Source organism: Rhamphochromis sp. 'chilingali' (genome assembly GCF_963969265.1).
Source record: "Rhamphochromis sp. 'chilingali' genome assembly, chromosome: 13".
In the NCBI taxonomy this organism is placed as follows: Eukaryota; Metazoa; Chordata; class Actinopteri; order Cichliformes; family Cichlidae; genus Rhamphochromis; species Rhamphochromis sp. 'chilingali'.
Genome location: NC_137940.1, coordinates 26,814,340 through 26,841,526, shown reverse-complemented (window position 1 = coordinate 26,841,526; position 27,187 = coordinate 26,814,340). Strand labels below are relative to the sequence as shown.

The 27,187-nt window shown below is 39.6% G+C and overlaps 3 protein-coding genes and 1 long non-coding RNA gene across 20 annotated transcripts; 2 read left to right on the top strand and 2 right to left on the bottom strand.

The window, feature by feature from the left end:
* Window positions 1–777: 777 nt before the first annotated feature.
* LOC308409068 lies at window positions 778–5,573 on the top strand. 7 transcript variants are annotated; one of them, XR_013973921.1, is made up of 7 exons: window positions 778–1,034; window positions 2,870–3,050; window positions 3,128–3,628; window positions 4,115–4,240; window positions 4,492–4,616; window positions 4,722–4,843; window positions 4,986–5,573. It is a non-coding gene; the product is annotated as an uncharacterized lncRNA (long non-coding RNA). The 7 variants fall into 7 exon arrangements; XR_013973922.1 differs by lacking the exon at window positions 4,492–4,616 and adding an exon at window positions 4,395–4,448; XR_013973923.1 differs by having other exon boundaries at window positions 779–1,034; window positions 4,120–4,240; window positions 4,492–4,530.
* A 2,043-nt stretch (window positions 5,574–7,616) lies between these two features.
* Window positions 7,617–12,431, bottom strand: LOC308409037 (uncharacterized protein). Of its 9 annotated transcripts, none has more exons than XM_080901576.1 (7): window positions 12,361–12,431; window positions 11,932–12,024; window positions 11,556–11,635; window positions 10,397–10,481; window positions 9,507–9,664; window positions 9,030–9,090; window positions 7,617–8,094 (listed from the first exon to the last, which is right to left on the bottom strand). In XM_080901576.1, exons 1-5 carry the CDS (start codon window positions 12,369–12,371, stop codon window positions 9,592–9,594), a joined length of 342 nt encoding a protein of 113 aa, XP_080757702.1. In that variant the 5' UTR covers window positions 12,372–12,431; the 3' UTR covers window positions 7,617–8,094; window positions 9,030–9,090; window positions 9,507–9,591. The 9 variants fall into 9 exon arrangements, 8 of the variants coding, with proteins under 8 accessions (XP_080757702.1, XP_080757703.1, XP_080757701.1 ...); XM_080901577.1 differs by having other exon boundaries at window positions 7,617–8,091; window positions 9,030–9,084; window positions 12,361–12,430; XM_080901575.1 differs by having other exon boundaries at window positions 9,030–9,084; window positions 12,361–12,429.
* Window positions 12,432–12,434: 3 nt separating this feature from the next.
* gnpda1 (glucosamine-6-phosphate deaminase 1) lies at window positions 12,435–26,655 on the top strand. Of its 3 annotated transcripts, none has more exons than XM_080901572.1 (7): window positions 12,435–12,456; window positions 24,992–25,119; window positions 25,243–25,344; window positions 25,447–25,629; window positions 25,751–25,935; window positions 26,073–26,247; window positions 26,385–26,655. In XM_080901572.1, exons 2-7 carry the CDS (start codon window positions 24,996–24,998, stop codon window positions 26,444–26,446), a joined length of 831 nt encoding a protein of 276 aa, XP_080757698.1. In that variant the 5' UTR covers window positions 12,435–12,456; window positions 24,992–24,995; the 3' UTR covers window positions 26,447–26,655. The 3 variants fall into 3 exon arrangements, with proteins under 3 accessions (XP_080757698.1, XP_080757696.1, XP_080757697.1); XM_080901570.1 differs by lacking the exon at window positions 12,435–12,456 and adding an exon at window positions 24,575–24,724; XM_080901571.1 differs by lacking the exon at window positions 12,435–12,456 and adding an exon at window positions 24,665–24,797.
* On the bottom strand, window positions 13,601–15,024 carry LOC308408774 (uncharacterized protein; the record flags this gene model as incomplete). Its single annotated transcript, XM_080901186.1, has 1 exon — window positions 13,601–15,024. One exon carries the CDS (start codon window positions 15,022–15,024, stop codon window positions 13,639–13,641), a length of 1,386 nt encoding a protein of 461 aa, XP_080757312.1. The 3' UTR covers window positions 13,601–13,638.
* Window positions 26,656–27,187: the final 532 nt, after the last annotated feature.

Sequence of the window (27,187 nt, the reverse complement as noted above, 5' to 3'; positions counted from 1 at the left end):
ACCACCTTGTTGTTGAATTGTGCTATACAAATAAACTTGCCTTGATTTGATTTGTGGTGGAGCTGTAATCTGCAAATACAGTCTGCATCTCCACCTGTTCATTTATTTTTGAGGCTGTTCATTGGTTTCCTTGAGTGCCTTGCAAAAGGTGCTTACACCTCTGGTGCGGTGGTTATGTTATTCATACTACGCACAGGTACTCTCTAGTATAATATGTATATGCAGTGTTTCATTTTACAGTATACTGCAATGATCGTCCTTCAAGGTAATTTGAACCATCAGACACTTAATACCCTTTGAATTGTTTTTCTGCGCCAGTTTGAAGTTTGAACATTTCCAGTTTAGAAATATCTCTATTTATAGAAGGAAAACTAAACTAAAATCAGGCTTTATTTGACAAGCATATGCTAGCATCCATGAAAGACTGAAATTTAGACACAGACACTCTCCCATGATGCCAGTGGTTTTACTTGGAACCCCTGTTGGTAATGACACATGCGGTTTTTCAAACCTTAGCTCATGATTAATAGTATGTAGGTCAGCTACCACCTGACCTACATATCTTGGGTCTGTGTTTGTGTCCTTCCTGGCAGATAGAACAGTTCATTTTACCTGAGATTTACCGCTTAAAACACATATGATAAAACACTAAATGGATCCAGGCAATCAAGATTTGAGACTTGCAACATAAGGTAGATGAGGCGAGCTCATCTACCTTATGTTGATGAGGCGAGCTCATCTACCGCGTCACCAAACCAACACGTTTGTATCGTTTATTGCATTTACGGAGGGAGTGATGTATGCTGGGTAATGGCACAGCTAGCGACTGGGTGACTTTATTCACCCGCTTCGGCTGTTATCAGTCCATACATTAGCGTTATTAGCACAAACCAGTCCCATAGATATGGGCCATCTCCTGCTAGATTGTTCAGAAGGTTGTTCTCATCCATCCAGATGGAGGATCACTAACAGGAGCGTGGGAAGACTCCAGAATCCACTCTGGCTGGAATCCGGTGGATATGCAGTGTGTACAGGTAAGACCATTTAAACGGACAGCATTTATAGAATGACTATTAAAAGTCAGCGAGTGTCAGTAATGTTAATGTGGTTATGTTAGTAATACACCGAGTGCTAATATAACAGCTTTAAGATGCATTTGTAGATATTATTACGTGTTTTACCGTCTTTATGGTGCTAGCTTAAAGTTACGGTGTAAACGTTAGCTTATATTGGAGGAAAGCTGTTACTGGTTAAACGATGTTAGCACAGAAATATTAGCTTCTGTCATGACTGATGAAGTTACCAGTTAATAAAGTTTTCAGTAAAGTGTTTAATCGCAGCCACAGATTGACAGCAAATATCTCGGTTAGCTTCAGTGCATCTATAATAAATATGTGCAAGTTTCAGTGCTTCGTTTAAACTGTATGATACTTATACTGACCCAGGGTCAGTGTAAAATACAATCCTAGCTGTGTGAACAAAGCCTGGCTCCTTTAATCCTGCATGACAAACCTCAGGATGCAGGTTATTATTACTCTTTCCTGCTGGCACACCTGTCACACCTGAGAGTCAGCTAGAAACTTACAGTGACGTGGACATCATGCAAAGACTGCCAGACTCTGTAATACTGCAAATGATCAGTGACTCAGGTTAACACTAAACTTTAAACGGCACCTCTGTGTCTCTGTGTGCTGAACATCTAGGATTGAGTCAGGCTGCATCAGCTGAAGCTGTTATTTGTATATATCAGTATTTTTTATTTAGGTGTGGGGAAAATACGTAAGACTGCAGTGAAGCGATGCACCAGAGTAATCCCTGGCCAAAGGTATCGTACTTAAATCAGACTACTGATCCAGCCACATCAGCCTTTTGTGAGGTCTGTTTAAAGTAGACTTAAAGTGAACTGCAGGTTCCTGAGAGGTGGACTGTGAGCACAGAAACACATGTTCATACATACAGCTGCAGCAAACTTACATTAATTTTAAATAGATTTGTTACTCTGATGTCTGTCTCTGTGTTAGTCCTCTGACAGACTGGTGACCTGTCCAGGTGTGCTCTACCTGTGACTACTGGGACAGGCTCTAGCCTCTGTAATAGAAATGTTCTGTTATTCTCATTTTAAGTATTTAAGTGCTTATGCATATGCTTAGTTGTGACACTGTTATAGACTGTTCAGTGAAAGTTTCTAAAACTAGATGAACTTACTTCAGCGTCAGCAGTTTGAGAAAACAACTCCCTTTACAGGTGCTGATAAGGCCAAGGGCACAAAACAGCTTAACCATTGATCCGTTGAAGTGTGGTAGGATCAGTTTGTAACTTCCTCCCTCTTCCTTGGAATGCATAAAGGAGGAGGAGCACAACTTCTGTGGCAGCGCTGACATGACTGAACTGTGATGTTTGATGTGTGTTGGCGCAGTAATAAATAGCTTGATCACAGCTCTTTCTGTGTTGCAGACTTTATTTCAAAAATTCCACGACCCCCCCCCCCCCCCCCCCCCCCCCACCCTCCCACTGTGAACCTGAATTGAATATTCAGAAGACATTTGTTTAAATAGTTCTACAAATCTGAGCTGTTGGTGTGTCCTTGGATTGTGTGGTAATAATATTAGAGCCTGCAATCTTTCTTACTGAATCTCTACTATGAGTCATGTTACCTGAGATTAATTCTATGTTTACCTGTCAGCCTGGACGAATGTGCTGTGTGAAGGAAATTAAATTAAATCAGATCTGAACTGCGTACATTTGAGGAACCTGTTCATATTTAATTGAAATATGAACCAGTGATTTTTTTGATTGCTGATTCCAAGATAGTCTTTGTGGAAATCCTGTTTGGCTTTTTGTCATTTTAATTCTCTTCTCTGTTTTCCAGAACAGTTCTCCACAGTCGCTGTCCACATGGGTCAGTGGGACCAAGAAGCACTCTGCTAATGTGGGACTCTGACCAGCAACATCCAGCAAGACTCAGACAGCGTTTTCTATCTCCCAGCTGGAGTTTTTTGTTTGTCTGTGACTGGAGAGTCAGATTTTTGTTGAGCTTCACACTTGCAGAGGTAAGTCAGTTTGCAGAGATCCCTCCCACCCTGGCTTTTATGTGCTAGATTTCTTATCTGAAACGGTAATATTTCAGTGACTGCTGCTTCTACACTCTACTGATCCCTGATGGGAGAATCATCAATTTTGCCAACAAAGAAGCCTGGTGGATGTTTGTTTACAGTCTGATGATGGGACATCATGCTCTGCATCTTCAAAGTTTGCCTCCTCATTATTATTCATACCCAGTAATGTGAAGTATGCTCATATCTACTATAACTGAACCAACCTGGTGCTCTTCATTTATGGAGGCTGTTGAGTCTGAATGTTGGATGTTGTGTATCTCGTGTTCTCTGGGCTTTGTTGTCCTCAGTCTTTTTGCAGGATCAGAAAACAAAACCAGGAGGCGCGTAAATGTTTCTTTTCCATGATGTTTCTTCAAATGTTTCTTCTGGATGATGATAAGACTGTGACACAGGATGCCACCTTTGGTCTTGTGATGAAGCAAAGCTCAGGAAGAAGTGTGATTAAATGGTACCCACATGTGTGCTGCTGAGAAGGATGTACAGGGGCACCTGCAGCCAAATCCAAGCTTCAGGTTAGTTGTAGTTGCAGAACGCTATAGACTGAGACAGCTGAGGCATCAAATGTTTGATTAAACGGATGAAAAAGAGAAGTTTCTTCCCTATAATTATCACTTCTTAAAATCTGTAGCAACTTCAAGTCTGTCAGCGTGCTGAGCATGCTCAGAATGTGACAATATATTTTTGTTCAATATTTAATTTCTTTCAGTTGCAATTGTTAAATGAAAAAAAAATAAAAATATATTCTTATAATTTAGCAAACTAATTTATCAAAAGAAATATACATATATCTGTATTAGTTTTAATAAATTAATTTGACAGCTGTATTGAAAATACCATATTGTATTCATACAGAATCAGTATGGTATCATTGTTTGTCTTTTCACTGATTGTTGAAACTAAGAGTTGCTTTGATCTGTTTAGATCTAAAGTATCCAAAGTTGAGCTCTGATGTTTCTTCACCCTTGTGTGTGTGATATGTGATTCCTACATGCTGGCAGAGCAGCAGTTTGTGCTCACAGATGGTGACGGTGTGGAGAGACGGTGGTGTTTCCTCAGAAGAACCAGCAGAGTCACTCGCTGACTGATGCTCGTCTGCACTGCACAGAGGAAATCAACTGACCGAGGTTTGTCCAGTGACGTGTTATGAATGTATATTTGTTTTATGCTTACAGTTATGTTTTTCTTGACAGAGGCTCTGCAGAGGTTAGACAAAGCAGAGAAAACATGTGCTTTACATTTTACTGTGATTTATTGAGATATTTGTTGCCTGATGTTCAGCAGGAATGGAGAAATAGAATCAAAGGGAGATGTTTTTGCTGTTTTTGTAATGATGTAAGTAAATCTTCAATATTATTTATTTGCTTGGTTATATTAGGAGTGTTTCTGAGTGAGGGAGAGAGGAGTCATCATCCAGGTAAAGTGACGTGGATCAGTGGATACACTTGTCTCCCCTTTAAAGGAGACACTCTTAGAGAGAGACGATTAGAGTCATCCTTAAATGTTAGTGCTTTCAAATACACAAACATTTTTAAAGGACAAAAATGAACATCCAACTTTGACTGTAATACAAAATAAATCTTTGCATGTGTGTTTTCAAACTCTCAGATGGGCAGCATATCAGTCTTGGACTGTCTAACCTGCCGGAGCAGCACTGAATGACCACCACACATGAGCATGTTCCTGCAACATTCAGCATCTGATCCTTCATCTGTGTGCTGCTGCCTTTGGTAAGTAGAGTTACCCAACTACAGTAACTCTAAACACATGCCATCCATTTCTAACGGCCTGGTTACTTCCTGTCAGTTACTTTAGAAACCAAGTGGTCACCTGACCTAACACTGTTTCTTCTTCTTCCCCTTAATGTTCAAGTGTCACATGTCAAACAGCTGGAGAGGAAACTACACCAGTGTACTGGGATGTTTCACCAACACGTGCCAGATGCTGTTCCTTCATGGTGACATCACCAGAGACAGCCCCACCCACCTCAGGACCTCGCCATTGATCATGATGATTATAATGATGACAGCGAGCGGAACTAAGACTGTAAAAATCCACGACCAGAATTTTTCTTTCTAATTATTAATGAATACTGAGAGCCTCTTTCTGTGTTTTGTCTGTTTTGTTTTTTTACCTCATTTGTTACTAACAAAGTTCACCAAACTCACACAGTTTACATTCTGTATGTTTCCATCTTTACCAGCCACACTCTAACTGCATTTAAGAAAATGATCCTTAGAAATCGTCCTTTTTCTCTTTTGTAATTGATGATAATTCAGTGAATATACTGCGCTGCTTCCTTCTATTGCGTCACACATTGCTTTATGTTTTTCAGTGTCCAGTTATTTTTTACTGCTGTTTGAATTCTCTGTATGTTTGACCCTGTAGACTGTTTGATGGACTGCTTGTCTTCCTGTTTGTAACCGCCGCCTGTTTTTTAATAAAGATTTGGATTTCTGACTTTAACACAGCCTCTGCGTGTCCTCCCTTTGTGTCCTCTTCCTCTTTGAATGTGTTGCATGTGTCACAGATTCCTTTTATTAACAGCTTTCCCACAGTGAGTTGCATCAGCATTCATTCACAGCACATTTCAGAAGGATTCAGATTAATACAGTGATCTTACAGTCAGAATGATCCTGACAGAGTGCCACTGTAAATGATCTTTCATCAGGTCAATTTTAAAGTTCAGTATTTCAAAGCAGGAGTTATGAAGACTCATACTGGCATTAGGACTAATAATATGTACTCACAAAGTCAAAGTTTTTTAATTATGCTAGAATATTGGAAGACAATCAACTTTTAGTGTTTTCTGCATATTAATTATTCTGAAATAGAGACGGTGACCCTAACTGTACAGAAGCACTAAACAACTGACAGACATCATTGGCCCGAGCTGTCATGCACAGTGAGTCTGATCCTTTGCTGTGAGAGTCTGACAAGCATGTTTCTGGTCAGTTTGGAAGAAATAATATCACAATGTTGATCTTTCTTTCCAATATTCCTTCTCTTTTACAACATAAACTGTGATCAAAGGTACTTATGTTCACAGCATGTAATAATACTGACAGTCCAGGGCATTGTGGTCTGTTGAGCTAGGGTTAGGGTTAGCAATTCAGACATATGTAATCAATATTAAACGTCTCTGACGTGGGCCACTGTCCGCAGTGTTGGGAAATCCATACCACGCTGGAACGAGTCAAGGTAGGTGAGCATCCACGAGAAGACACAGCAGATGCATCCTACTAATACTGACAGGACCAGGAGACTCCAGAAACCCAGCATCTTCTCTTCAGTGCCATCCTCGCCTGTCACCCTCTCTGCCCGCAGCTCTTTGAGTATGGGGTAGATAAGGGCGCAGAGAAACCCTTATTACTAATTTGTATTATAATTCAATTTTCATGAAATATTCATATTTTGTATCGGTCCTTTTATATTATAACCACGTATCCACCCAGGCTCATGGTGGGGCAGGGCTCTGTCCTGGGATGCTTGAGTACAAGGTAACGTACACCCTGACCAGGTATCCAGTCTGTCAGAATTGTTTTCAATATTTGGTTCAAAAACATGAGTGACAACAAAAATCCAACTAGGATTCTTGCATATGATGAATGAAGTCTGTCTTTGACTGTATTGTCCAGCTGATCCATCAAACCCCCAGCAGGTGAACCTTATTCATGACATAACACGGCAACAATGTAAAAAATGAAACAGCAACAGTCTAAATGTAAAGTGCATTCTAAACTCCTCTTCAATGAATCATATGCAAAGAGTCATTCAGGACTGTAAAACGTGAACTACAGAACCCAGAGTCTTCATCATTAAATCTCTGGTTGCTTCATTTTTCTATCCTATATCAGATACTTTAAGGTTAGGTTAGGTAAACTTGCATTCTCATGGTGAGGCAAAGTGCTTTATGTGTGTGTGTGCGTGTCATGAACGGCTATAAAAGGCCTATAATTAAAGAACAAAGCGGGGTTTGAGTTCGAGTTGCGGCAGACTGTCACTACTTCTAAATGGAACGCAGCCTTCCTGCGGCGGACAGCTAATAACAGGAATCGGACGCGGTCCACCCAAGTCCACAGCAACCACCATAGCAACCGCCTAGCATGACCTTAGAAACATATTCTGTCTTCATAACTATCAAAAACATGAAATGATTTGCAAAGTGTTTAAGTGTTACAGCTGCAGAGAGCTATGGCGGTATCTTTGGAAGCTGTTTACATAGCTAATAATATATGTATTAACCATGGAGACAGTCAGTCACGTGAGGTAGCGGGGCATGTTTACTACAGTGAATAAGGTGATTGCGTGCACAGCGTCCACACGCTGCACAGGGTAAAGACATTACTTCAATATTGTTTTATATTGATATATATTTGCCTTCTGTTGACCATCACCTCAGGTTCACCATTACAGTTTCAGCAGACAGATGCACACTGTCTAAATATGAACACATTCAAAAACTCATGTCTCAGAAATAAGCACAGCTGTTCATGTTTGTCATTAGAGTTTTATTTGTAAGAAAATTATGAGCTTCATATTGTGTATCAAATAAAAGAACATTTCACAGCTCCGAGTCAACAGACACAGGTAACAGAAATGTCTCTAATGTAGACATGTACAGTGTGGTGTAAGCATTAAAAGATCATAAAGGAAACACTAACATTCATGTGAAACTAATTGTAATAAAAAAATGAACAGGTGCTTTATAGATGTAAAAGAAAGAATCTGAAAACAACACTTTTTTGGTCTAAGTGATCAAAGTAGAAAACAGAACTGATGTTCAAGAACAAACCGTAGCTGCACTAATATTACACATCTCCATTGTTGTGGTGAACAGACATGTTGCTTTTAAAACCACATGCAGTGTGTGACCATGACTGTTCACTGAGACCATGAACGCCACTTCGCTGAAGCCTTCGCCTTCTTCTTCTTCTTCTTCTAAATTGGAAGCAGAAGGAGCACGAGCTGCTTTGATCTACTGAAAGGAAAAAGCAGAACATCTGAGCTGAAACCATTAAGACAGGAACAATCATTCAATGCAGTGTCTCAGGTGGCTTAGCCTGTTACAACTGTTGATACAAGCTAAATACGGTTAACACACAGTGTCAGGGAGCTCCAGTGTGGGAACTAGTGGCTTTAGGTTTGTAGTCATTTAACTTTCATCCATTCATTCATTTAATTCAGGAGGAAGAAATGTCAGGTTGGTGCAGGCTGGTTACATGCATTTGGTCCCATGCTGTCTTTAACTAAATGACTTGGTTCACTTTATGGCTGGGCTGTATGTGGGGTTATATCATGTTATTTGGGCAGGAGTACCTGTCCCCTGTTAGACTTAGAAAGTTTCTCCATAAGTAGAGTTTCTAACTCTTCTAGCACATCTGTGGCTGACAGCTTTTTGGTGGCTCTTTTTACCCCACACTGGTTGTGAGTGTGTAAATAGCCCCACTAGTTATTTTGGGTTGCAGTTAACTTGGGAGGAAGAGGTGGGTCTGCCATGACTAGATGTATAACAATTATCTGGGATACATAAATTTCATAATGCATGCATATATCTCTATAAACCTGCCTGAGGGCTGCCATTTTTTTACATTCAGTTATTTCTTTGTTGAATCTAAATAATGAATGTGTTACAGTTAAACTGACACTGATCAGTGTGAATGGCTCATTGGGACACAGAAACCTTTAAATTAAACCCTATCACCTGATATCGATTGTCAAACAATATCAAAGCTGTAAAAGCTGTTTACAGTCAGAATTTATAAAACTATGATTGTAAATTAATTCAAACAAGTGAGCTTTTCTCTTTGTGCTGAATATCAACACTGTGATTTCTTAGACTGTAAGCTTTACTTCAGCACAACCAGTTGTAGAAGCTGCCACTCCAAATGTCTTTTGATAACAAGAAAAAAATACCTTTTCAGTCCACGGCCTGAAGTTCTTCTCCGACATCTTCTGCAATCGGCTTTGTCTGCTGGTTTGAAGACAATAAACCACAAAAAAGATGATTTAGTCACTTTGTCTGCATCATGCAGCTCGAATGTGTCGTGTAACGATGTTGAATAGCCGTCGTTATCCCTCTGCTGTGTCAGCAGGATTGTACTGTACAGCATCTCATTGATATGTGAGGAATGCTAATGTAAACAGACTTACATCATTAAAACATAAAGGACAGGAGATATTTAGATATTTTTATATTTATATTACATTTTATAGCTGACGGATATTACTAAATAGATAGAATTTACTAAATAGCTGGATGAACATGAAAAATATGTCTATAATCACAAATGACCATGAGAGCCAGTAGAATTAATTCAACTGGACACTCGAAAGACGTCCTTAAATGCTCTTTAAGTGGCAGAACAAACGAACAAACACTTAATTGCTTACTTGAGATGAAATCTGCTCAGCTACTTTGAAAACAGCTTCTAACTGGTTCCTCCTGTAACAGGATGACTGCTCAGGGGTAAGGCCATCATGCAATCCAGCAACCTTTATGGTTCTGCTTTGATTCACCAGGAACTATTAGGGAAACCTTCCAGCGCCTCCTGTGAAAGACACAGGCATAAACACACAAACATTTATTAACATGTTCCACAGTCTTCCAGTTTGATTTTCTCATCCTGTGGACAACAACGTACATGGATGCAGGTTTATTGTTGACTTTTGTAAGGTTTATTTAGTGAACATATCCAGCTGCAGCTCCACTGTGATCCTGAGCTGGATAAGCACTTAAGAAAATGTGTCAATAAATGGACATACATCAACTTACTATATTTATCCAAACAGACGGGACCAATAATGCTTCACTGAGTTAGAGACTTTAATGTCTCTTCTATGTAAGAAGATCTCGTGCTGATATACCAGCAAACTTGACAACAAAGGTTTTTCAGACTGCATGTAGCTGTCCTCTATGTCAGCTCACACATTTACATTCATGTCACACTTATTTCTGCTTTCCCATTTTATAATTATTACTTACATTTTGATTATAAACCTTGAGTTTGTAAATGATCAGATTACATAATTGGAATACAATGTATCCAATTCAGGGTTGCGGGAGGATGAAGCCTATCCCAGCTGATACAGGACAAAGACAGGCTGCCAGTTTATTGCAGGGCTAACACAATATGTGTAACAGAAAATCCACTTAAATGTTTGATATTTCTTATAATAATCATAATTATGACTATTATTTAAAGGTTTCTTTATAAATACATTTTGATTTTTTATAACCTCTAAAATATAAACCTGAGCTGTTTCAGATTCTGACCTCTGACCTCACTGCAGCTCCCTCTTGGAAGTACGTCTGCTTCTTGTCTTCCCCCAGTGTTGACCGCCTGCCCTTGATATCACGTACTGTACCTGAGGAACAAAACAGGACAAACACTTGCCTTCATTTAAGAAGTACATTCATACAGAGGTAATCTATGGAAACACACTAGTTCAACCTTTGGGAGGAATCAGTTCCTGTGAAACATTTCTGTAAATGAACATCATGTGGAGAATGAATGAAATGAGTTCTTCAGGTGACTCAGCAGTCCCACACTGACAAATGAAATCTAGTTAAACTATTAAGCATATTTGCTCTTCTGAAATCTGTGTTAAACAACAACAAACATAAATTAGTAACAAAAATACAGCTGAGTAGAGGCTTTACAAACCACCAGCAGCCATAATGCTAAATTTTAATCTTCAAATGTTTCTGAGCCGTCTTCAACCTGCTTTTAACACATTAAAGTCCCACAGTCAATGCAGCCTGACTCAATCCTAGATGTTCAGCACACAGAGACACAGAGGTGCCGTTTAAAGTTTAGTGTTAACCTGAGTCACTGATCATTTGCAGTATTACAGAGTCTGGCAGTCTTTGCATGATGTCCACGTCACTGTAAGTTTCTAGCTGACTCTCAGGTGTGACAGGTGTGCCAGCAGGAAAGAGTAATAATAACCTGCATCCTGAGGTTTGTCATGCAGGATTAAAGGAGCCAGGCTTTGTTCACACAGCTAGGATTGTATTTTACACTGACCCTGGGTCAGTACAAGTATCATACAGTTTAAACGAAGCACTGAAACTTGCACATATTTATTATAGATGCACTGAAGCTAATCGAGATATTTGCTGTCAATCTGTGGCTGCGATTAAACACTTTACTGAAAACTTTATTAACCAGCAACTTCATCAGTCATGACAGAAGCTAATATTTCTGTGCTAACATCGTTTAACCAGTAACAGCTTTCCTCCAATATAAGCTAACGTTTACACCGTAACTTTAAGCTAGCACCATAAAGACGGTAAAACACGTAATAATATCTACAAATGCATCTTAAAGCTGTTATATTAGCACTCGGTGTATTACTAACATAACCACATTAACATTACTGACACTCGCTGACTTTTAATAGTCATTCTATAAATGCTGTCCGTTTAAATGGTCTTACCTGTACACACTGCATATCCACCGGATTCCAGCCAGAGTGGATTCTGGAGTCTTCCCACGCTCCTGTTAGTGATCCTCCATCTGGATGGATGAGAACAACCTTCTGAACAATCTAGCAGGAGATGGCCCATATCTATGGGACTGGTTTGTGCTAATAACGCTAATGTATGGACTGATAACAGCCGAAGCGGGTGAATAAAGTCACCCAGTCGCTAGCTGTGCCATTACCCAGCATACACCACTCCCTCCGTAAATGCAATAAACGATACAAAAGTATCGTTCTACCTGTTTTTCAGGTAGTTGTTTACATTATATAATTTATTGTGTTCTGTATACGTCACTACAATGTGATTTGGAAAATGTCTAAATATACCGACAACAGGCACTTCCCGGCAATCTCTTCAATCGGAGGACCCTTCACGTCCCGACGCGAGAGGGGTACCCTGCGCGTCCATAAGTGCAGCAGAGGGTATGGCAAGCCATTAGTGCCAAAATTCGCCACTTTCCTAACCCGTTTGGTTAAGAAATGGCGTAAAAAACGCCGTTTAATTATTCAAAACGCCGAAAAAAACGGCGTTCTGTTCCGACAAACGCCGCTTTTTCCGCCGCTCGGATGGCGCCCTGAACGCACCATCCGAGTGACGTAAAAAGCGGCGTTCAAAGACAGACGGAAACGCCGTTTTTTACGCTACTCGGCACAAAACGCCGTTTTTATGCATCTTTGAACGGCGTTTTTTACGCCATTTCTTAACCAAACGGGTTAGGAAAGTGGCGAATTTTGGCACTAATGGCTTGCCATAAGAGGGAGCCTGACCATGCGTCACACGTTTGACGAGTTGGGAGTGAGAACGTGTTGACCAAACAGGCGAGCCTGGGACACCTCGAGCATGCTGCCAGTCCAGGTAGACCAGACCTATATGTCAGTGTTTTTAGAAAGGACGCAAAAGTAAAGATGAAAGCCAAACTAAACCAAACCAAACTTTTCCCACCGCTTTGTGAGTAGTTGGCATCCAACATGCAAACTGCAGATGACTATGGCAATCTGATTGCAACCAAAGCAATCAGAATTATGTTTTTGGTGCAGCAGACCCTGATTTCACCTGGCAACCACCACAAACCAGTGGCTTTACCCCCAAAGTTGCCAGGGGTGTGCAGCGCTGTGGTCCATTGATCACCTCTCCGGTTTGAGCCTGTCCAAACACATGCTTGTCAATTGGTGATTCTAAAGTGCCTGTTGGTGTGATGGAAGTATTTAAAAAAGTGACGACAGGGTGTGGGGACGGGAGCTGAGCCGAGGAAGCATTCATGCATCAAATAGCAAGAGAGTGAGGGGAACACCGGGGAGGACGACAACAAAACTAAAACAGGGAGCTAAGAACTTCACTACTGTATGTTTTCAATGTTTTTGTCACTTTTTACGGAATCAAACTCAAAGTAAGCTTTAAACCCTGCATGGTCGTACTCTCTCCTGCACTCCATATTATCCTTTGTTGATCTACACACGTCTGTTGCTGCCACGGACGTCGCACACTCGTACGTCATTGTCATGAGACTCTCTCACGAAGAAAATGACGAGGATTAGTAACGCAGTAATGTAGCCTGCTTACGGGAAAGTAACAGTAATCTAATTACCTTTTTTCCAATAGTAATCCCTTACTTTACTATTATATATAATATAATCTATACTATTGTATATTATGCACACACACAAACACACATGCAGCTATTACCTATTTCTTGTTTTTATACCTAAGATGAATGAAGACATTTTTCAAACACATGTAAAATGTGGGCAATTGTGTTTATTGGGTAAAGGAAAAGGCAGAAGGGGGAAAAGGGGGGATAGAAAGAAAGAAAGAGAGAGGAGAGTAAACCCCAACAATCTTTTAAAGTGAAAGAAACCTAAAGGAGAAACCTATGGCAGAACCAGGCTCAGGAGGGGACAGTCAACTGCCGGGACTGGTCGGGGGCTGAGGGTGAAAAAAGAATAAGGAGGGAGGGGAAGGGAAAGGGGGGAAATGAAAATGGAATAGAGGTGGAGGAAGACGAGGTTACATCAGGTGAGAAGCAGCAGTGCCCCTCCTCTAGAACCAGTGGAAGCGTTTTTTCTTCTTTTTCAGATACTCTTCCACGAGCACTTTTTTCTCAATGATGAGGGTTTTCAGCTCATCGATTGTTTCTGCGTTTTCTTTCTCAAGTTTGTTGCATCTTTTCACCATGTCTTCTAATTGTTCTTGTTTTTCTTTAAGGTTGTCTTTCAGTTCTTTAACTGTTGCCTCCTCTATTCGCTTTGCCTTGTGCACATCTGTGTGCATGTCTTCCAGCTGCTGGTTTCTCTTCTGGATATCTTGAAGTCTACACTGCAGGTCTTTATGTGTTTTCTGTTGTTCTTGCTTTTGCGCCTGGATTTCAGTGTTTTTGTGCTTCAAGGTCTTAGAAAGTTCCTCAAGTTCGGTATTTTTTCTCAGCATCTCATTGATGCTACTCTGCATCGCTGAGCATTGATTTTCCAGTTTTTTCTTTTCTCCTTCCAGTACAGTTGTTTTGTACTTCGTTTCGTTATACAATTCTTGGAGTGCTTGATTTTTCCTCTGGAGATTAAGTTTTTCTTCTTCCTGTTGTGTTTTCTGTTGGTCTTTTTCTTGAAGCAGCTCTTTATTTCCGTGTGCTTTTTTCTCAAGCTTGATTTGGAGCGATCTGTGTTTTTCCTCCATCTCATCACGCTTGGAGTCCATTTCCTTCTGTTTCATTTCCATTTTCTTCTTGTCTTGAAGCAACTGTTGATTTTTGTGCAGAGTTTTATCATGCTTCACCTGCAGAGCTTTGTATTTTTCCTCCATGGCTTGGAGTTTGCTCTGCAGGTCTCTCTGCTCTACGGGCTCTTGTTTTTTGTCTTGGTGGATCTCTTTATTTTTCTCCAGAGCTTCATCGAGTATTACTTGCAAGCCTTCATTTTGTTTCTCGATGTTCCTCAGCTTACAATCCATTTCTTGCTGTTGTATTTTCTGTTGGTCTTTCTCGTGAAGCAACTCTTTATTTTTGAGCAGTGTTTCCTCAAGAGTTATTTGGAGCATTTTGCATTTTTCCTCCAAGACTTCAAACTTTCGGTCCATTTCTTTCTCGAGCATTCCTTGTTGCTCTCTCTCTTGGATGAACTCTTTATTTCTGTGCACTTTTTTATTGAGCCTGACTTGAAGCATTCTGTGTTTTTCCTCCATCTCGTCAAACTTGGAGTCCATTTCCTTCTGTTTCATTTCCATTTTCTTCTTGTCTTGAAGCAACTGTTGATTTTTGTGCAGATTTTTATCATGTTTCACCTGCAGAGCTTTGTATTTTTCCTCCATGGCTTGGAGTTTGCTCTGCAGGTCTCTCTGCTGTGTGGACTGTTGCTTCTCTTCTTGGTGGATTTCTTTCAGTTTTTCTAGAGCATCGTCAAGCTTCTCTTGGAGCTCCTGATTCTTCTTGACCATGTTGTCCTGTTTTATGCTCTCTTTTTTCTCCTTTTGGAGCAGATCTTTATTTTTTTCCAGAGCTCCATCAAGCTGTTCTTGGAGCTCCTGATTTTTCTTGAGCATTTTATCCCCTTTAATGCTCTCTTTTTTCTCTTTCTGGAGCAGATCTTTAATTTTTTCCAGAGCTCCATCAAGCTTTTCTTGGAGCTCCTGATTCTTCTTGAGCATTTTATCCCCTTTAATGCTCTCTTTTTTCTCCTTTTGGAGCAGATCTTTAATTTTTTCCAGAGCTTCATCAAGCTTTTCTTGGAGCTCGTGATTCTTCTTATCTTGGAGAGCACATTGTTTCTCCTCAATAATACCTTCCCTTTCCTGAAGCTGGTAGGATAATTTTTCTAATTCAGCGCTCTTTCTCTCATTTTCTTCTGTCAGGATCTTAATCTTTTCTCTGTTCATGAGATTTTCATTCTCCATTTCTTCCAATCGCTTTTCCTCTAATTCTACCTGTTCATCCCAAGGAAGAGAGCTGATATAAGGGTCTAGGGACTCATACCATGGAATAGAGCTGGGGTCAGCTTCTTGTCTTTCTTGCTCTTTCTGAGACATGTTGGAGTCTTTATACCGTGAGTACGAAAAGGATCCAAATGTTTGAAAATGCTTTACTGGTGAACGTTTGAATGCTGCTAACATAAGTGCTGCAAATAACGGACTAAAAGTTCTACATCCTCACCCCTACTTAAGGATTCATGAGGATCAAAGCTTTAGAAGCCTGTGACATCAGAATTCCATAAGCCAATGAGGTTGTCACATGACATTTTTGAATGAGGTCATGTTTTTGTATGAATTTTTAAAATAACATCAACATTCCGTAAGCCAATGAGATTCTTACATGACTTTTGAATGAGGATAATTCTTTTGTGTTAAAAAAAAAGTGTAAAAAGTGTTATTGCAATAACATAAAAAGTGAGTAAAGAAAGTAAATAAAAGTACAGTTTTATTTATATAGCACCTTTCAAGACAAATTCATTGTGTCTGAGTTGTATTGGTAACTCGTTGAAGTGTTACTGGGTATCATAACTAGACAGTTTGCGCATACAGTGAGTGAAAGCATTGGGTGGACTGAATCAGGTTAAATTAAATCGATAGAACTGAGTGGAGTTCTATCGATTGTATTGATCAGAGAGTTAGAACAACAACTAAAGGAAACTTTGATTAATCTGAAAGGAATTAATAGGTTAACAGGTAGCTGATACAAATCAGGATTTAAAACCCTTTTTGGTTTGTTTGTTTTTTCTGTTTGACTCCTTGTTTTATTCAATATTGCAGTTTTTATGATAGTATTATGGGTTTGTTAAACTGTTCCATGTGAAAATGTTGGGAAATGAAATATCACAGGTGGAAATCAATGAAAGTGGAAATTCAGAAGAAATTCTGTCCTTTTCCTCATTAATGCACATCATAGATAACTATGTAATGTGTCTGTTGCACACTTTGTATGTAAGGAATAACCATAAATGTGTTGTCTTACAAACGGCTGTATCAGGTCTTTGCATCCACAATAAGCGAGGATAACAGAACTCCTGGAAAGCAAAAAAAATCTGTTTTTAAGACAGTCACCTTTAGTTTCACGCTGAGTGATGCTGGATTGTTGCAGACAAACCTGATTATGTTTCCCACTGGGTTTTATACTTCAGAGGCAACACAGAGTAAAGAGAAGCATTGTTATTTCAGTGTAACTTTAGTCAGTCAGTGTTTAGTCTTATCCCCTTGTAAATTTGATAAGAGCCAAATAGAGGAAACAAACTCAGTGTGTGGCCAGAAAATGCCATGGTGGCTTACAAACACGTCAGAACAAAAAATGAAGGATAAGACATCACACGTATAACGGAAAGAGACGCAGAAGAATTCATCTCTGAAATTTCTCACTTTATTGAACTGACATTTTCCCGAGACCACCGGAATTGGTGGGATGGACACAAAGAAAATCAGAGGTAGACAAAAATCCGTCAGGCGGGATCAGGAGAGAACAACGGTCTGCCAAGCCATTCCCTGCTTCAGAGTTTTGTCATTTTGCACCTGCTGTCGCTTTAATATTAAACTAACGAGGTTGAAATAGACTCACAATGGTTTCTGCTTCTTAATTAGACAGATTTATATCCCTTCATGTGCTTCTGTCTTCTGTGCTTCACTGTCAGTGATCATGCTCGAGCTCATCTTCAGTCAGTTATCTTCTGTTTGTTTCCTGCTTCCTTTTAAAGGTCAAGGATCCCACCTTGACCTTTCCACCTGCCTGCGTGCCATGGACGCCCAGGTTTGTAAATACAATGTTGTATTTTCAAACTGATACCATAGATACATCTAGTACAAGCCTCGAAAAAGTTTGCATCTTCGTGACCTTGACCTTGAGGTCTGATGCCAAGTCTTGTCACTTGAGACTGAGGTGATGCAGGATTTTGAAATTTATTCTATATGTGCAGCTACTAAGAGGCTGAAGGATAACACTGATATTTTTACATTTTCATGGAGCTGCTCTCAAAGCTTTGTCATCTAGCCTCAGTCCCTATAATTCAGTCCTGGTCCAGCATCACAGTGTGTGGTGTGGAATAAAACTGTGACAGTGTCAGAAATTTAGCTTGATCATCTGAGCGTAGCTGCTGCTGCTACTAGCCAGCAAACCGAAATGCAGCATGTAGTGATGCACTGACGCTGGCCCCTCTGTGAAAAACCGGCACACAACCAAACAAATTTGGACAGCAGAAGCCGCTGATGTGTGCTCTAACTTCTGACTGAAGCAAGGAGAACACTGGATGGACAGACACAGCCAAAGATTTAGATTTCAGGTAGTAGGCATTTGGTACACTACATGCATAAAACCTGGTGTCCTTCCCATATTTATTAAATCCAGGTCTCACAGTGTGGTGATAACAAATTCTGTAGAAAGTGAGTAGGCATTTAAGAAACAAATATAGTTAAACATGGCACATCTCATCTCTTCTTCCTTGGCACTGCTGCCCTCTTCTGGTTACAGTGGGTCAGTGGTCGCTGAGAGGAGGTGTGAGCTGTTAGTCTGCTGACTAAAGATTCGTCTGTGTTAAACCATTAATCACATTCTAAAGTAATCAACCATACTTTAAATGCTGTTTAATGTGGCACCTCGTATTGTGCATTATCAACTTTGCACATTATACTCTGTAGAAGAAGTACAGTGTGATGCAATGTGAAGTGGGCAATGCAGAGTGTTCTACAGTTCATATCAACCATGTCAATGAAAGTTAAATTCTAAAATAAAAACAAAACAATAAACCATGAATGTATTTTCTACCACTTCTTCTAGCCTACACTGTAAAAAAATATTCCGTAGAAAAACAGAAAATGTCCTGGTAATTTTCTGCCAGTACATTTTCTGTTTTTTTACGGAGGTTTGACGGACCTTTCTGTAAATGATAAAACGGAAAATTCTGTAGATTTACAGTATACTCTCTGTACTATTTACGGACATTTCCTTCAGCTATAAAACAGAAAATTCCGTTTATTCACAGTATATTTTCTGTATCATTAACTGATATTTTCCGTTAATAGAAAAATTGAAATTTCTGTTTATATTTGTCACGGTCTGGAGGGCAGACCGTGGGGATGTGGGGAAAGGAGGACCCAAAACGCAGACTCTGCGATGCAAACAGTGCTCTTTATTTACAGTGGAAAGCTGTAAACACAATAACTCCCCGTTGCTCCCTCGAACCCCATGTGCGTGCTTCCCTCCGACGTCTGTGCTCGTGCTCGTGCTCCCCGCTGTTGTGTTACTGCACACCCTGTGCGTGCTGCCCTTCTGGTCCCTCGTTTCACCTGCAGGACAATACAGAAGCAGCCGTTAAACACTGAACCCGCGCGCGCACACACACACACACACGATCCGCACTTCCTAATGCTACACACTGACTTGGAGTCTTAGCTTAATGATCCTGCGCCGGTGGGAGCTCCAACTCTCTCCTAAGTAGCTCCCCCGACGAGCCCTGATCACCAACAGGTGTGGCATGAACTTCAGGTGTGGCCAGTCCTTCCGCAGGGCCACACCCCTCAGGCCTGCAGGTGGCTGAGCTCCATCCTCCAGCCACACCCGCAGACATACACACCCATACCCTGCCTATACATATGAGTGGGACACAGACTAACACAGCACAGTGCAGAAAAACACACACATCACCAAAATAATAATAACAACAATATCAACGGGAGGTGAGTCAAAACTGCTCACGGACCCCGAGTCCTCCAGAGCTGGGTCCGTGACAATATTACTATTTCCAAGCACTTCTTTTCACTGTAACTCATTAAATATAGTTCTTTATATCCTTAAACGTACATTTCTATGCAATTACAACCTAGTACACCATGTACTCAAAAATTCATAAATTAAAACTTAAATTAATTTGTGCTTCGTACACAACAACATTGGTACAATTAATGTTAAATATTCTTTTATTCTCCTTAACTCAAACACTATACTTAAATATAATGACAGCATCCATCTTGTCATAAAACTACTAAACAGCTGATACATGAACAAAATAACTCACAAGCTTTCAAATTTGAGCATTTTTATTTCCTTAAAATCAGGTTGCCCTCATGTAAATGTGTTTATTTACATTCATTCAAGTGGCTACCAAGTGTTTTCTTCAAACAGGACACCTGACAAACAAAAAATGTCATATTTAACGACATGTTCACATTTAATAATATCCAGAGTACCTTTTAGTTAGAATCACTGCCTTGTGGTAGTTTTGCCTCAGCCAAATGGTTAAGGTGTGGTTTACATCCATCTCTGTCCACTTATGATACAGTATACACATGTAGTCAGTTATAGCCAAACACCTTTGATTACTGAATTGCATTCACTTCATTAATGAAGTGAATGTAATTCACATTTGTGTGAACATTTGTCTGAGATTAACTCTTTGAGCTCTTTACCTTACAATATAACATACTTGAGTCAAAATTTGTTGACTGTTTAAGTGGTGCCACATGAATACAACTGAACAGATCTAAAGAAGATGTTCCTGAACTTTGGGTTTATTCGAACAGGACTGATGGATAACCACAGGACTTTTCCCCATATGATAACTACAACACATAATAAATTAAGACAGATTACTGTCCCAAACTTAAAGATAAAAGTGTATTTACGGGACTTGTTTTGTCAGTGAGGAGCAAAGTATAATTAGAAGTGCTTGTTCTGATGAAAAGTTAAACTGTAAACAGCAGCATAGTGAATAAGGATCTGTGTCCACGAATCCTCAGCAGTGACAACACTTAAACATCATAGTTCAAAATCCTTAATGCACACCTTTTTCTCCACGGTGTTCAAATTCTCTAAGCTGGTTAAGTAGAGGAAAAAGTCTGACATATTTCATGACCATTAAATGTTAGACAAGGCTCTGAAAACGAGGTTACAGTTACAAACAAAAACCTCTGCTTGTGCGCACAGACCCTAAATCACAACAAATAAGACAATAGTAAGACAAATTACTACAAAGTCTTGTTACCGCTCTTCATATAACAGTGTGACAAAGTCCTGAATGCAGCCTGCATGTTAGTACATCAAGGTCCATCTGAGCTTTAAGTAAAATACACTCAGCTTTTCCTTGGATTTTAAGAGTTGCTCAGTTCATACAGGAACTGCAGCAGTCGGAGTTAACGTGTCGCTGTGTTGCTCCTCCGTGTCAGCCATTGAGACTAGTCGCAATTTATTCTGAGGAAAAAAAGAGAAACAACAGGACATTTTTAAAAAGTTTGTATTTTTATAATTTTTTTTTACCTAGAGCATAAACAACATAAACAAAAAAAGGATTAGGGCTGTGCGATATGACGATATATATCAGATTACGATATAAAAATGTCTATCGTTTCATATTATACACTATTCTTTGTTTTGTGGTGTTGCAAAATAAACTGTTTACGGCAATATTTTTTTCATGGTTTTGATGGTCACTGTAGTTGCTATATTATTTCTTAAAGTTCTCTCCTTCTCTTATACTTAAAATAACCACACTATGGACGGACAAGTGACTGTTTTTACGCGTACTTTCGTTACCAACAATGAGGATAAAACCATCGTGTGGCTCCGCCGTCCGCTTGTTTATTTTCCACATAAACCTTTCACAATAAAGCTCAAGTTTCTGTTGAGACTTTTCAAACTAAACTGAAATGATATACATTATTCTCAAACATAAAATTTCAGAATATGCATCAAACAAATGACCTCAAATAAAAACATCAAGTAACTATAAATGGCGCTTACAGTCACCACGCAGATGAAGGCACAGAGAATACCAGCATGGCCAGCAAGGATGAGGCAGAACCAGAAGGACCAGTCAAAAGAAATCGAGGACCTTATTGTTAAATGAGGGGCTACCTCTGTAGCATGGACATGGTTTGGTTATGAAAAGTCTGACACGCCCCAGAAAACTGTACTATGCAAATTATGCCACAAACTGGTCCCCACCACCACTCGAACACGACAAACCTCTTTAACCACCTACACAAGAATCACATGAAAGAGTTTCGAGAGAGTTTACGAATGAAAAGCAAAAAAGAGTCGTCAGGTGCTCAAAATAATCCTTAGACTCAAACGTTAGAACAGGCTTTTCCTTGCAGCACGCCGTCTAATAAATACTCAGAAAGAAAATGGCGGCCATTTAAACTCGTCTAAAAATGTATAGTTTCATGCATCGGTCAAAACACTCGACTCCAGGTACACGACGCCCAACTGAAAACATTTCACATAAGTCGAGTTGCCCGAGAATCACAGAATTTACAGAAAATGCACTATTTTGTGATATATATCGTTATCAGGAGAGATACGTCTTATATTGGGATATGAGACTTTGGTCATATCACGCAGCCCTACAAAGGATTATAATTCACGTAGAGTTGCATACACATAACACCATTCTGTTGCAACAAAAGCAGTTTATAATTAAAGTAACATACATACATACCTTGAAAAACTAAATCAACCACAACATTAAACTCACCTTGTATTTGTAGAGAAGGTGATCAGGGTTTTTCTTCATTTCCTGAGACCAGCTGCTCTGGATCATCACCAGCTTGTATCTTCATCTTTTTTTTCACTCGGGGAAGTCTCTCCTTTTCTTGGCCATTGCTCTGCACTGGAAAACCAAAGTGTGTGATCAAAGGTGAAATAAGGGATATTTTTCCACTGCAGGACTTAAAGTGCTTCAAGTAGTGATAGCTGTTGATCCATTTCTCAAATAATCTGTAAGGATCTGGATTTTTAAGAAAGATACAAATATCTCTGCTTATATTTGGCTAAAAGCTTGATATAGACAAGGCATATAGAGCCCCTGCACACCAGCACTGCGCTTACATTATAGTTCAATCAAGAAATAGTTATTATTGATTTATTATTGAATTTTTTTAGTAATAATTTTTAGTATTTAATCACATTAGCACAGTGGGGTGACAAAAATATTCCACATACAAGAAATGCTGCTCAGCATTTCATAAATTACATTTTCAACAAATGTTGGAGTAAAAACACAGTTACAGGGAAAATGTATCTGTCTGTAAATATTAACTAAACATTTCTATGTGCTACAAAATAGACATACTGTAATTGTAAATGTGCTGAGGTGAAACTATACTTTCAATAATTTTACCACTACAGTCTGTTAACCACCGAAATAATCTATGCTGGTCAGCTAGCTAAAAGTCTTTACTTTAGCAGCCCAAATCAGAGGCTAACAGTAGCATTTGCTAGCGTCAGCCAGTAAGGTCTGAGGCTTAAACTAGGGTTAGTGTAACTTTGCCTGAAACCCTTTAAAGTGTACAGGGCAAAACTGGTGGTATCACAGTAAAAATTATTTTAACATTAATTAAAATAAAGCTTAAGTCATGTTAAACCTAAATAACAATTATTTTAAAAAATGAGTCAGCAAAATATTCCTGACTTGTCTGGAGACAGCCGAAACCAGTTAACAAATAAATTAACAATTCTTTCTAAATAAAAACACGGAGTCTTTTGAAAAACATTATTTTAATAAAACGAAACATGAGTTTTATAATACTTACCACAGAAATTTGAAGGCAGTTTCTCCAACTTCAGAATCCAAAATCCAGATGAAGCCTGAAAGAAGCCTAATGGCTGCTCTTGCGCTTACTTTTCCCTCCTTTTCAGGTTCTTTTTCCCACAATGCATTGCAGTAGTTGAGAAATACAGAAAAATACCTGTAAATGACTAATACGGAAAATTCCTTCACGTTTATACAGTAGATTGTACTGTATTTTTACGGATTTTTTTTACAGTGTAAGCACAGAAGCCCAGCTCCTCACAAATATATAGACCAAATTCAATTCAATTCAATTCAAATTCTTTATTGTCCCACAAGGGGAAATTTGTTTAGTTTAGCAGCAGGCAACAATAAGAGTAAACAAAACAATAATATTAAAATAATAAGGACAATAATAGTAATAAAGAACAGATGTCTGTACAGAAAACAGGTGTCTGTACTGGTCACCCTACAGAGAAACAAGAAGATAAGGACAAACATGCAGACAGGAGGGCAAAAAAGACAGAGAGGTTTATAAAAGCTCATCAAGATTGATAGGAATGCTACATGAAGCAAACAATGTTATTGAGCTTCTCTATTGTCATCCTGCCTGGTGATGGACGAGTTCATGCCTATCTCCTATCTTATTCTGAGCCCATGGATGCAGCCATACCACACAGGACACATGACCAGCACACACTCTGAGTGTGTTTCTGTACCCAGTTTACTGAAAAAATGGAAATACCCAACAGTGTGTCTGTATAAAAGTCAGTCCATATCCAACATCTACACCCACTTATACTTGTAAAGCTGCAGAGAGCACAGCACATTTAAGGACAAATAAAAGGCCTGGAATGGATTCAAAAGTTCAGTTAAAGAGACCAACATTTTGATCTTACTCCTCTGTTTTTCACACCAACACTCCTTACTAAGTAGGTAGATTTGGTCTATGATCATGCTGAATAAATCGATTATTACAATTCAAAAAACGTGGGAAAATTGGTAAAACAACAATAGATAAGTAAATGGGACTTAGTATTCTAAAATCATTTTATTTTAATCAACTTTTTTCATCAATGACGCCTTTTAGCAGCACTTTTTTATACACGAGAATCTATAATATTAATTTAATGAGTGTCTGAGCCTTAAAATGAGCCCTCATGATAAAGATGCAGAGCTTATCATTTTAACATTAATATCAGAAATGTAATTGGTTATTTTAAAAACTGCAAACAATCTTAGTTTTTCGAAAATTTCAAAAGCTTCTTTCACCCATCGGCAGCTGTTGTTTGGTCGGGAATGCATTTTGGGCAATGATGAAAGGTTGGAGTGGACATAATGTGCAGATGCTACTGTTTAGACTTTTAAATCCTGGGAAGCTGAGAGGGCGTTTGCGCAACAGCAGACTCATTCTTTTTGTTAAAAGCTCACAATAATCGTTCAAAACTCTCGCGTAAAAGTAAAAAAGGACTGGCCTTTGGGACACAGGCTTTTCTGTCATTAAAGGGCGCTGTGGAGCAGCCCGGTGCCTTTTGTTTTCTCAGCTCTTGGGCTTGAAGTTCAGTTTTCGTTTCTTCCGCGGTGCGCGCTGTTCGCCTCCGGCAGAAAGTCACATGATCCACCCAGAGCCGTGTGCTCAGACTGAAATCTGAAAGGTAAAGCTGGCTGCATTAACTAAATTACTTTTTTTAAAATCAGTAAATGTGAGGTTCTGGCGACACTGCGCGGGTGAGTAAAGCTGTGAGCGATTTGCGAGTATGTTCGGAAACCTCGGAGCTCCAACTGCTCTGCTTGTGGCTGATTTTTATTGATGAGTCTAAAGTCTGACAAGGAGTGTTTTGAGACGATCTTCTTAGAATCTGAAGTTGTTTAGAGTCTAAACAACTTCGTTGCTTCATTTCTCACTGTTTTGACTTCTGCAGGACCATGAAGCTCATCATCCTGAACGACTACGACCAGGCGAGCGAATGGGCAGCAAAGTACATTAGAAACAAGATTTTACAGTTCAGCCCTGGCCCCAACAAATACTTCACTCTGGGGCTCCCTACAGGTAAGAGCAACGTGCAGTCCTGTGATGTAGCATTTAGCACATGTATTTAGATTTGCATGATTTTAATGTGCAGCCTACGTTTCCTCCTCTCACTCCTTTGTTGCTTTTTCTGCCCGTCTTCAGGAAGCACTCCTTTAGGTTGTTATAAGAAGCTGATTGAATACTACAAAAATGGAGATCTCTCATTCCAGTACGTGAAGACTTTCAACATGGATGAATATGTAGGTAGGTCCTGATTGTTCTCTATTGTGCCATTAAGCATACAGAGTGAGGGACGCTTCCAAGCTCTGGTCTTGCATAAGAAACTGCCATAAACTGCTTTTATAGGACTTCCCAGAGATCATCCTGAGAGCTACCACTCCTTCATGTGGAATAACTTCTTCAAGCACATAGATATAAAAGCAGAGAACACGCACATCCTCGATGGCAACGCCGCCGACCTGCAGGCAGAGTGTGACTCCTTTGAGAAGAAAATAACAGCTGCTGGGGGGATTCAGCTGTTTGTTGGAGGTCAGAAGACACACAGATAAAAGTGAAAATACTGCAGCTAGTCAGCCACACATTTCTTTTCTTCTGCCCTGTAATAAATGATTGCAAAACAATTAAGTCCCCTCTTCTTTTTCTGTGTCAGGTATTGGACCTGATGGCCACATTGCATTTAATGAGCCTGGTTCAAGTCTGGTATCCAGGACCAGGGTGAAAACGCTGGCGAAGGACACCATCATGGCCAATGCCCGATTCTTTGATGGAGATCTCTCAAAAGTCCCCACCATGGCGCTGACGGTGGGAGTGGGCACTGTCATGGATGCCAAAGAGGTTGGGAGTCTGGCTCAGTGTCAGCCACGTGCCTTGGTGTTTGTGTTTTTGCTGCTGTGCCTAAATATCAAGAAGAGTGGTCATCAGTTAACTTCTGAACTTGCTGAGTTATTTCTCGGTTTTCAATCTGTCCTCAGGTTATGATTCTCATCACCGGAGCACACAAGGCGTTTGCTTTGTACAAAGCCATAGAGGAAGGTGTGAATCACATGTGGACAGTGTCTGCCTTTCAGCAGCACCCACAGACCATTTTTGTGTGCGATGAAGATGCCACCCTGGAACTGCGAGTCAAAACTGTGAAGTACTTTAAAGGTGAGACACTGAATCACAGATCATGCAGTTGCTGAGTGGGAGAAAAACATTTTATATTTCCAGCTGATTAAGAAAAAATATTTCCAAAGCAGACATGAGTCATAGAAAAACTACTGAGTCTTGTTTTTTGTCCACAGGGATGATGCATGTCCACAACAAGCTGGTAGAGTCACCTCCATCAGAGCCGAAGAAAAACTGAGGGAGACCTCTCTCAAACATCCTGGATTCAAGAGGCATTTGACCAAATGAGCACTCCAATAATTCCATTGATTATGTTTTTCCCTCTTCAAGATCAAGCAAGATTTTCTCACAACTACTTTTCAACTACTAGATAATTTAGTGCTGGTATAGATGATTCTTCATACAACTGCTCATTTGTTCTTTGTAATAAAGCAAATTTAATTTGTACATCTTATGTGTGTTTTTTGGGACATGCTGTGGTTTTCAGTCCGTCCTTCCAGTCATGTGACGAACAGGAATGAACTCCTGTTGCCTTCAAGTGCTCCTTGTTATTTTTACTGGTTTTCTTAGGGTGGAAGTGCTATGAAAGTTTATTTTCACTACAGGGGAAAATGCCCGCAGACTTATTATAATTATTATATGTAAACTTGATATGTAGTTATTAGCCCAAATTTTTTGACTTGCAAATGGCAAAAAAACCCCCCCCAAAAAACCAAAATCCATCCGCACAACCGTTTTTGTTAACTAGAATACTGCCTCACACTTCATATTTGCTTAATTTCAGATGCTCAATAAGAAATCTCGGAAGATGGCACATCATATTAGCTCAGCACCAGTCATATTATGTATTATAACACTTTAAATGAGCAATTTCTTCCAAATAAGTGCATTTAATTTTGCTATATTATACACTGTAGCAATTCCCCTTTACAGCGTAAAATATATATAATTGACAGTTATGGGCTTATAATTTGTAATT

Bases quoted from the DNA above. Each gene is read 5' to 3' on its own strand.
- LOC308409037 (XM_080901576.1), bottom strand. The intron at 10,482-11,555 runs GTAAGACCATTT...TTTGTTCCTCAG, and splicing joins TGGATATGCAGTGTGTACAG to GTACAGTACGTGATATCAAG. The intron at 9,665-10,396 runs GTCAGAGGTCAG...TGTCTTTCACAG, and splicing joins CAAGAGGGAGCTGCAGTGAG to GAGGCGCTGGAAGGTTTCCC.
- gnpda1 (XM_080901572.1), top strand. From the start codon at position 24,996: ATGAAGCTCATCATCCTGAACGACTACGACCAGGCGAGCGAATGGGCA. The intron at 25,630-25,750 runs GTCAGAAGACAC...TTTCTGTGTCAG, and splicing joins GATTCAGCTGTTTGTTGGAG to GTATTGGACCTGATGGCCAC. The intron at 26,248-26,384 runs GTGAGACACTGA...TTTTGTCCACAG, and splicing joins AACTGTGAAGTACTTTAAAG to GGATGATGCATGTCCACAAC.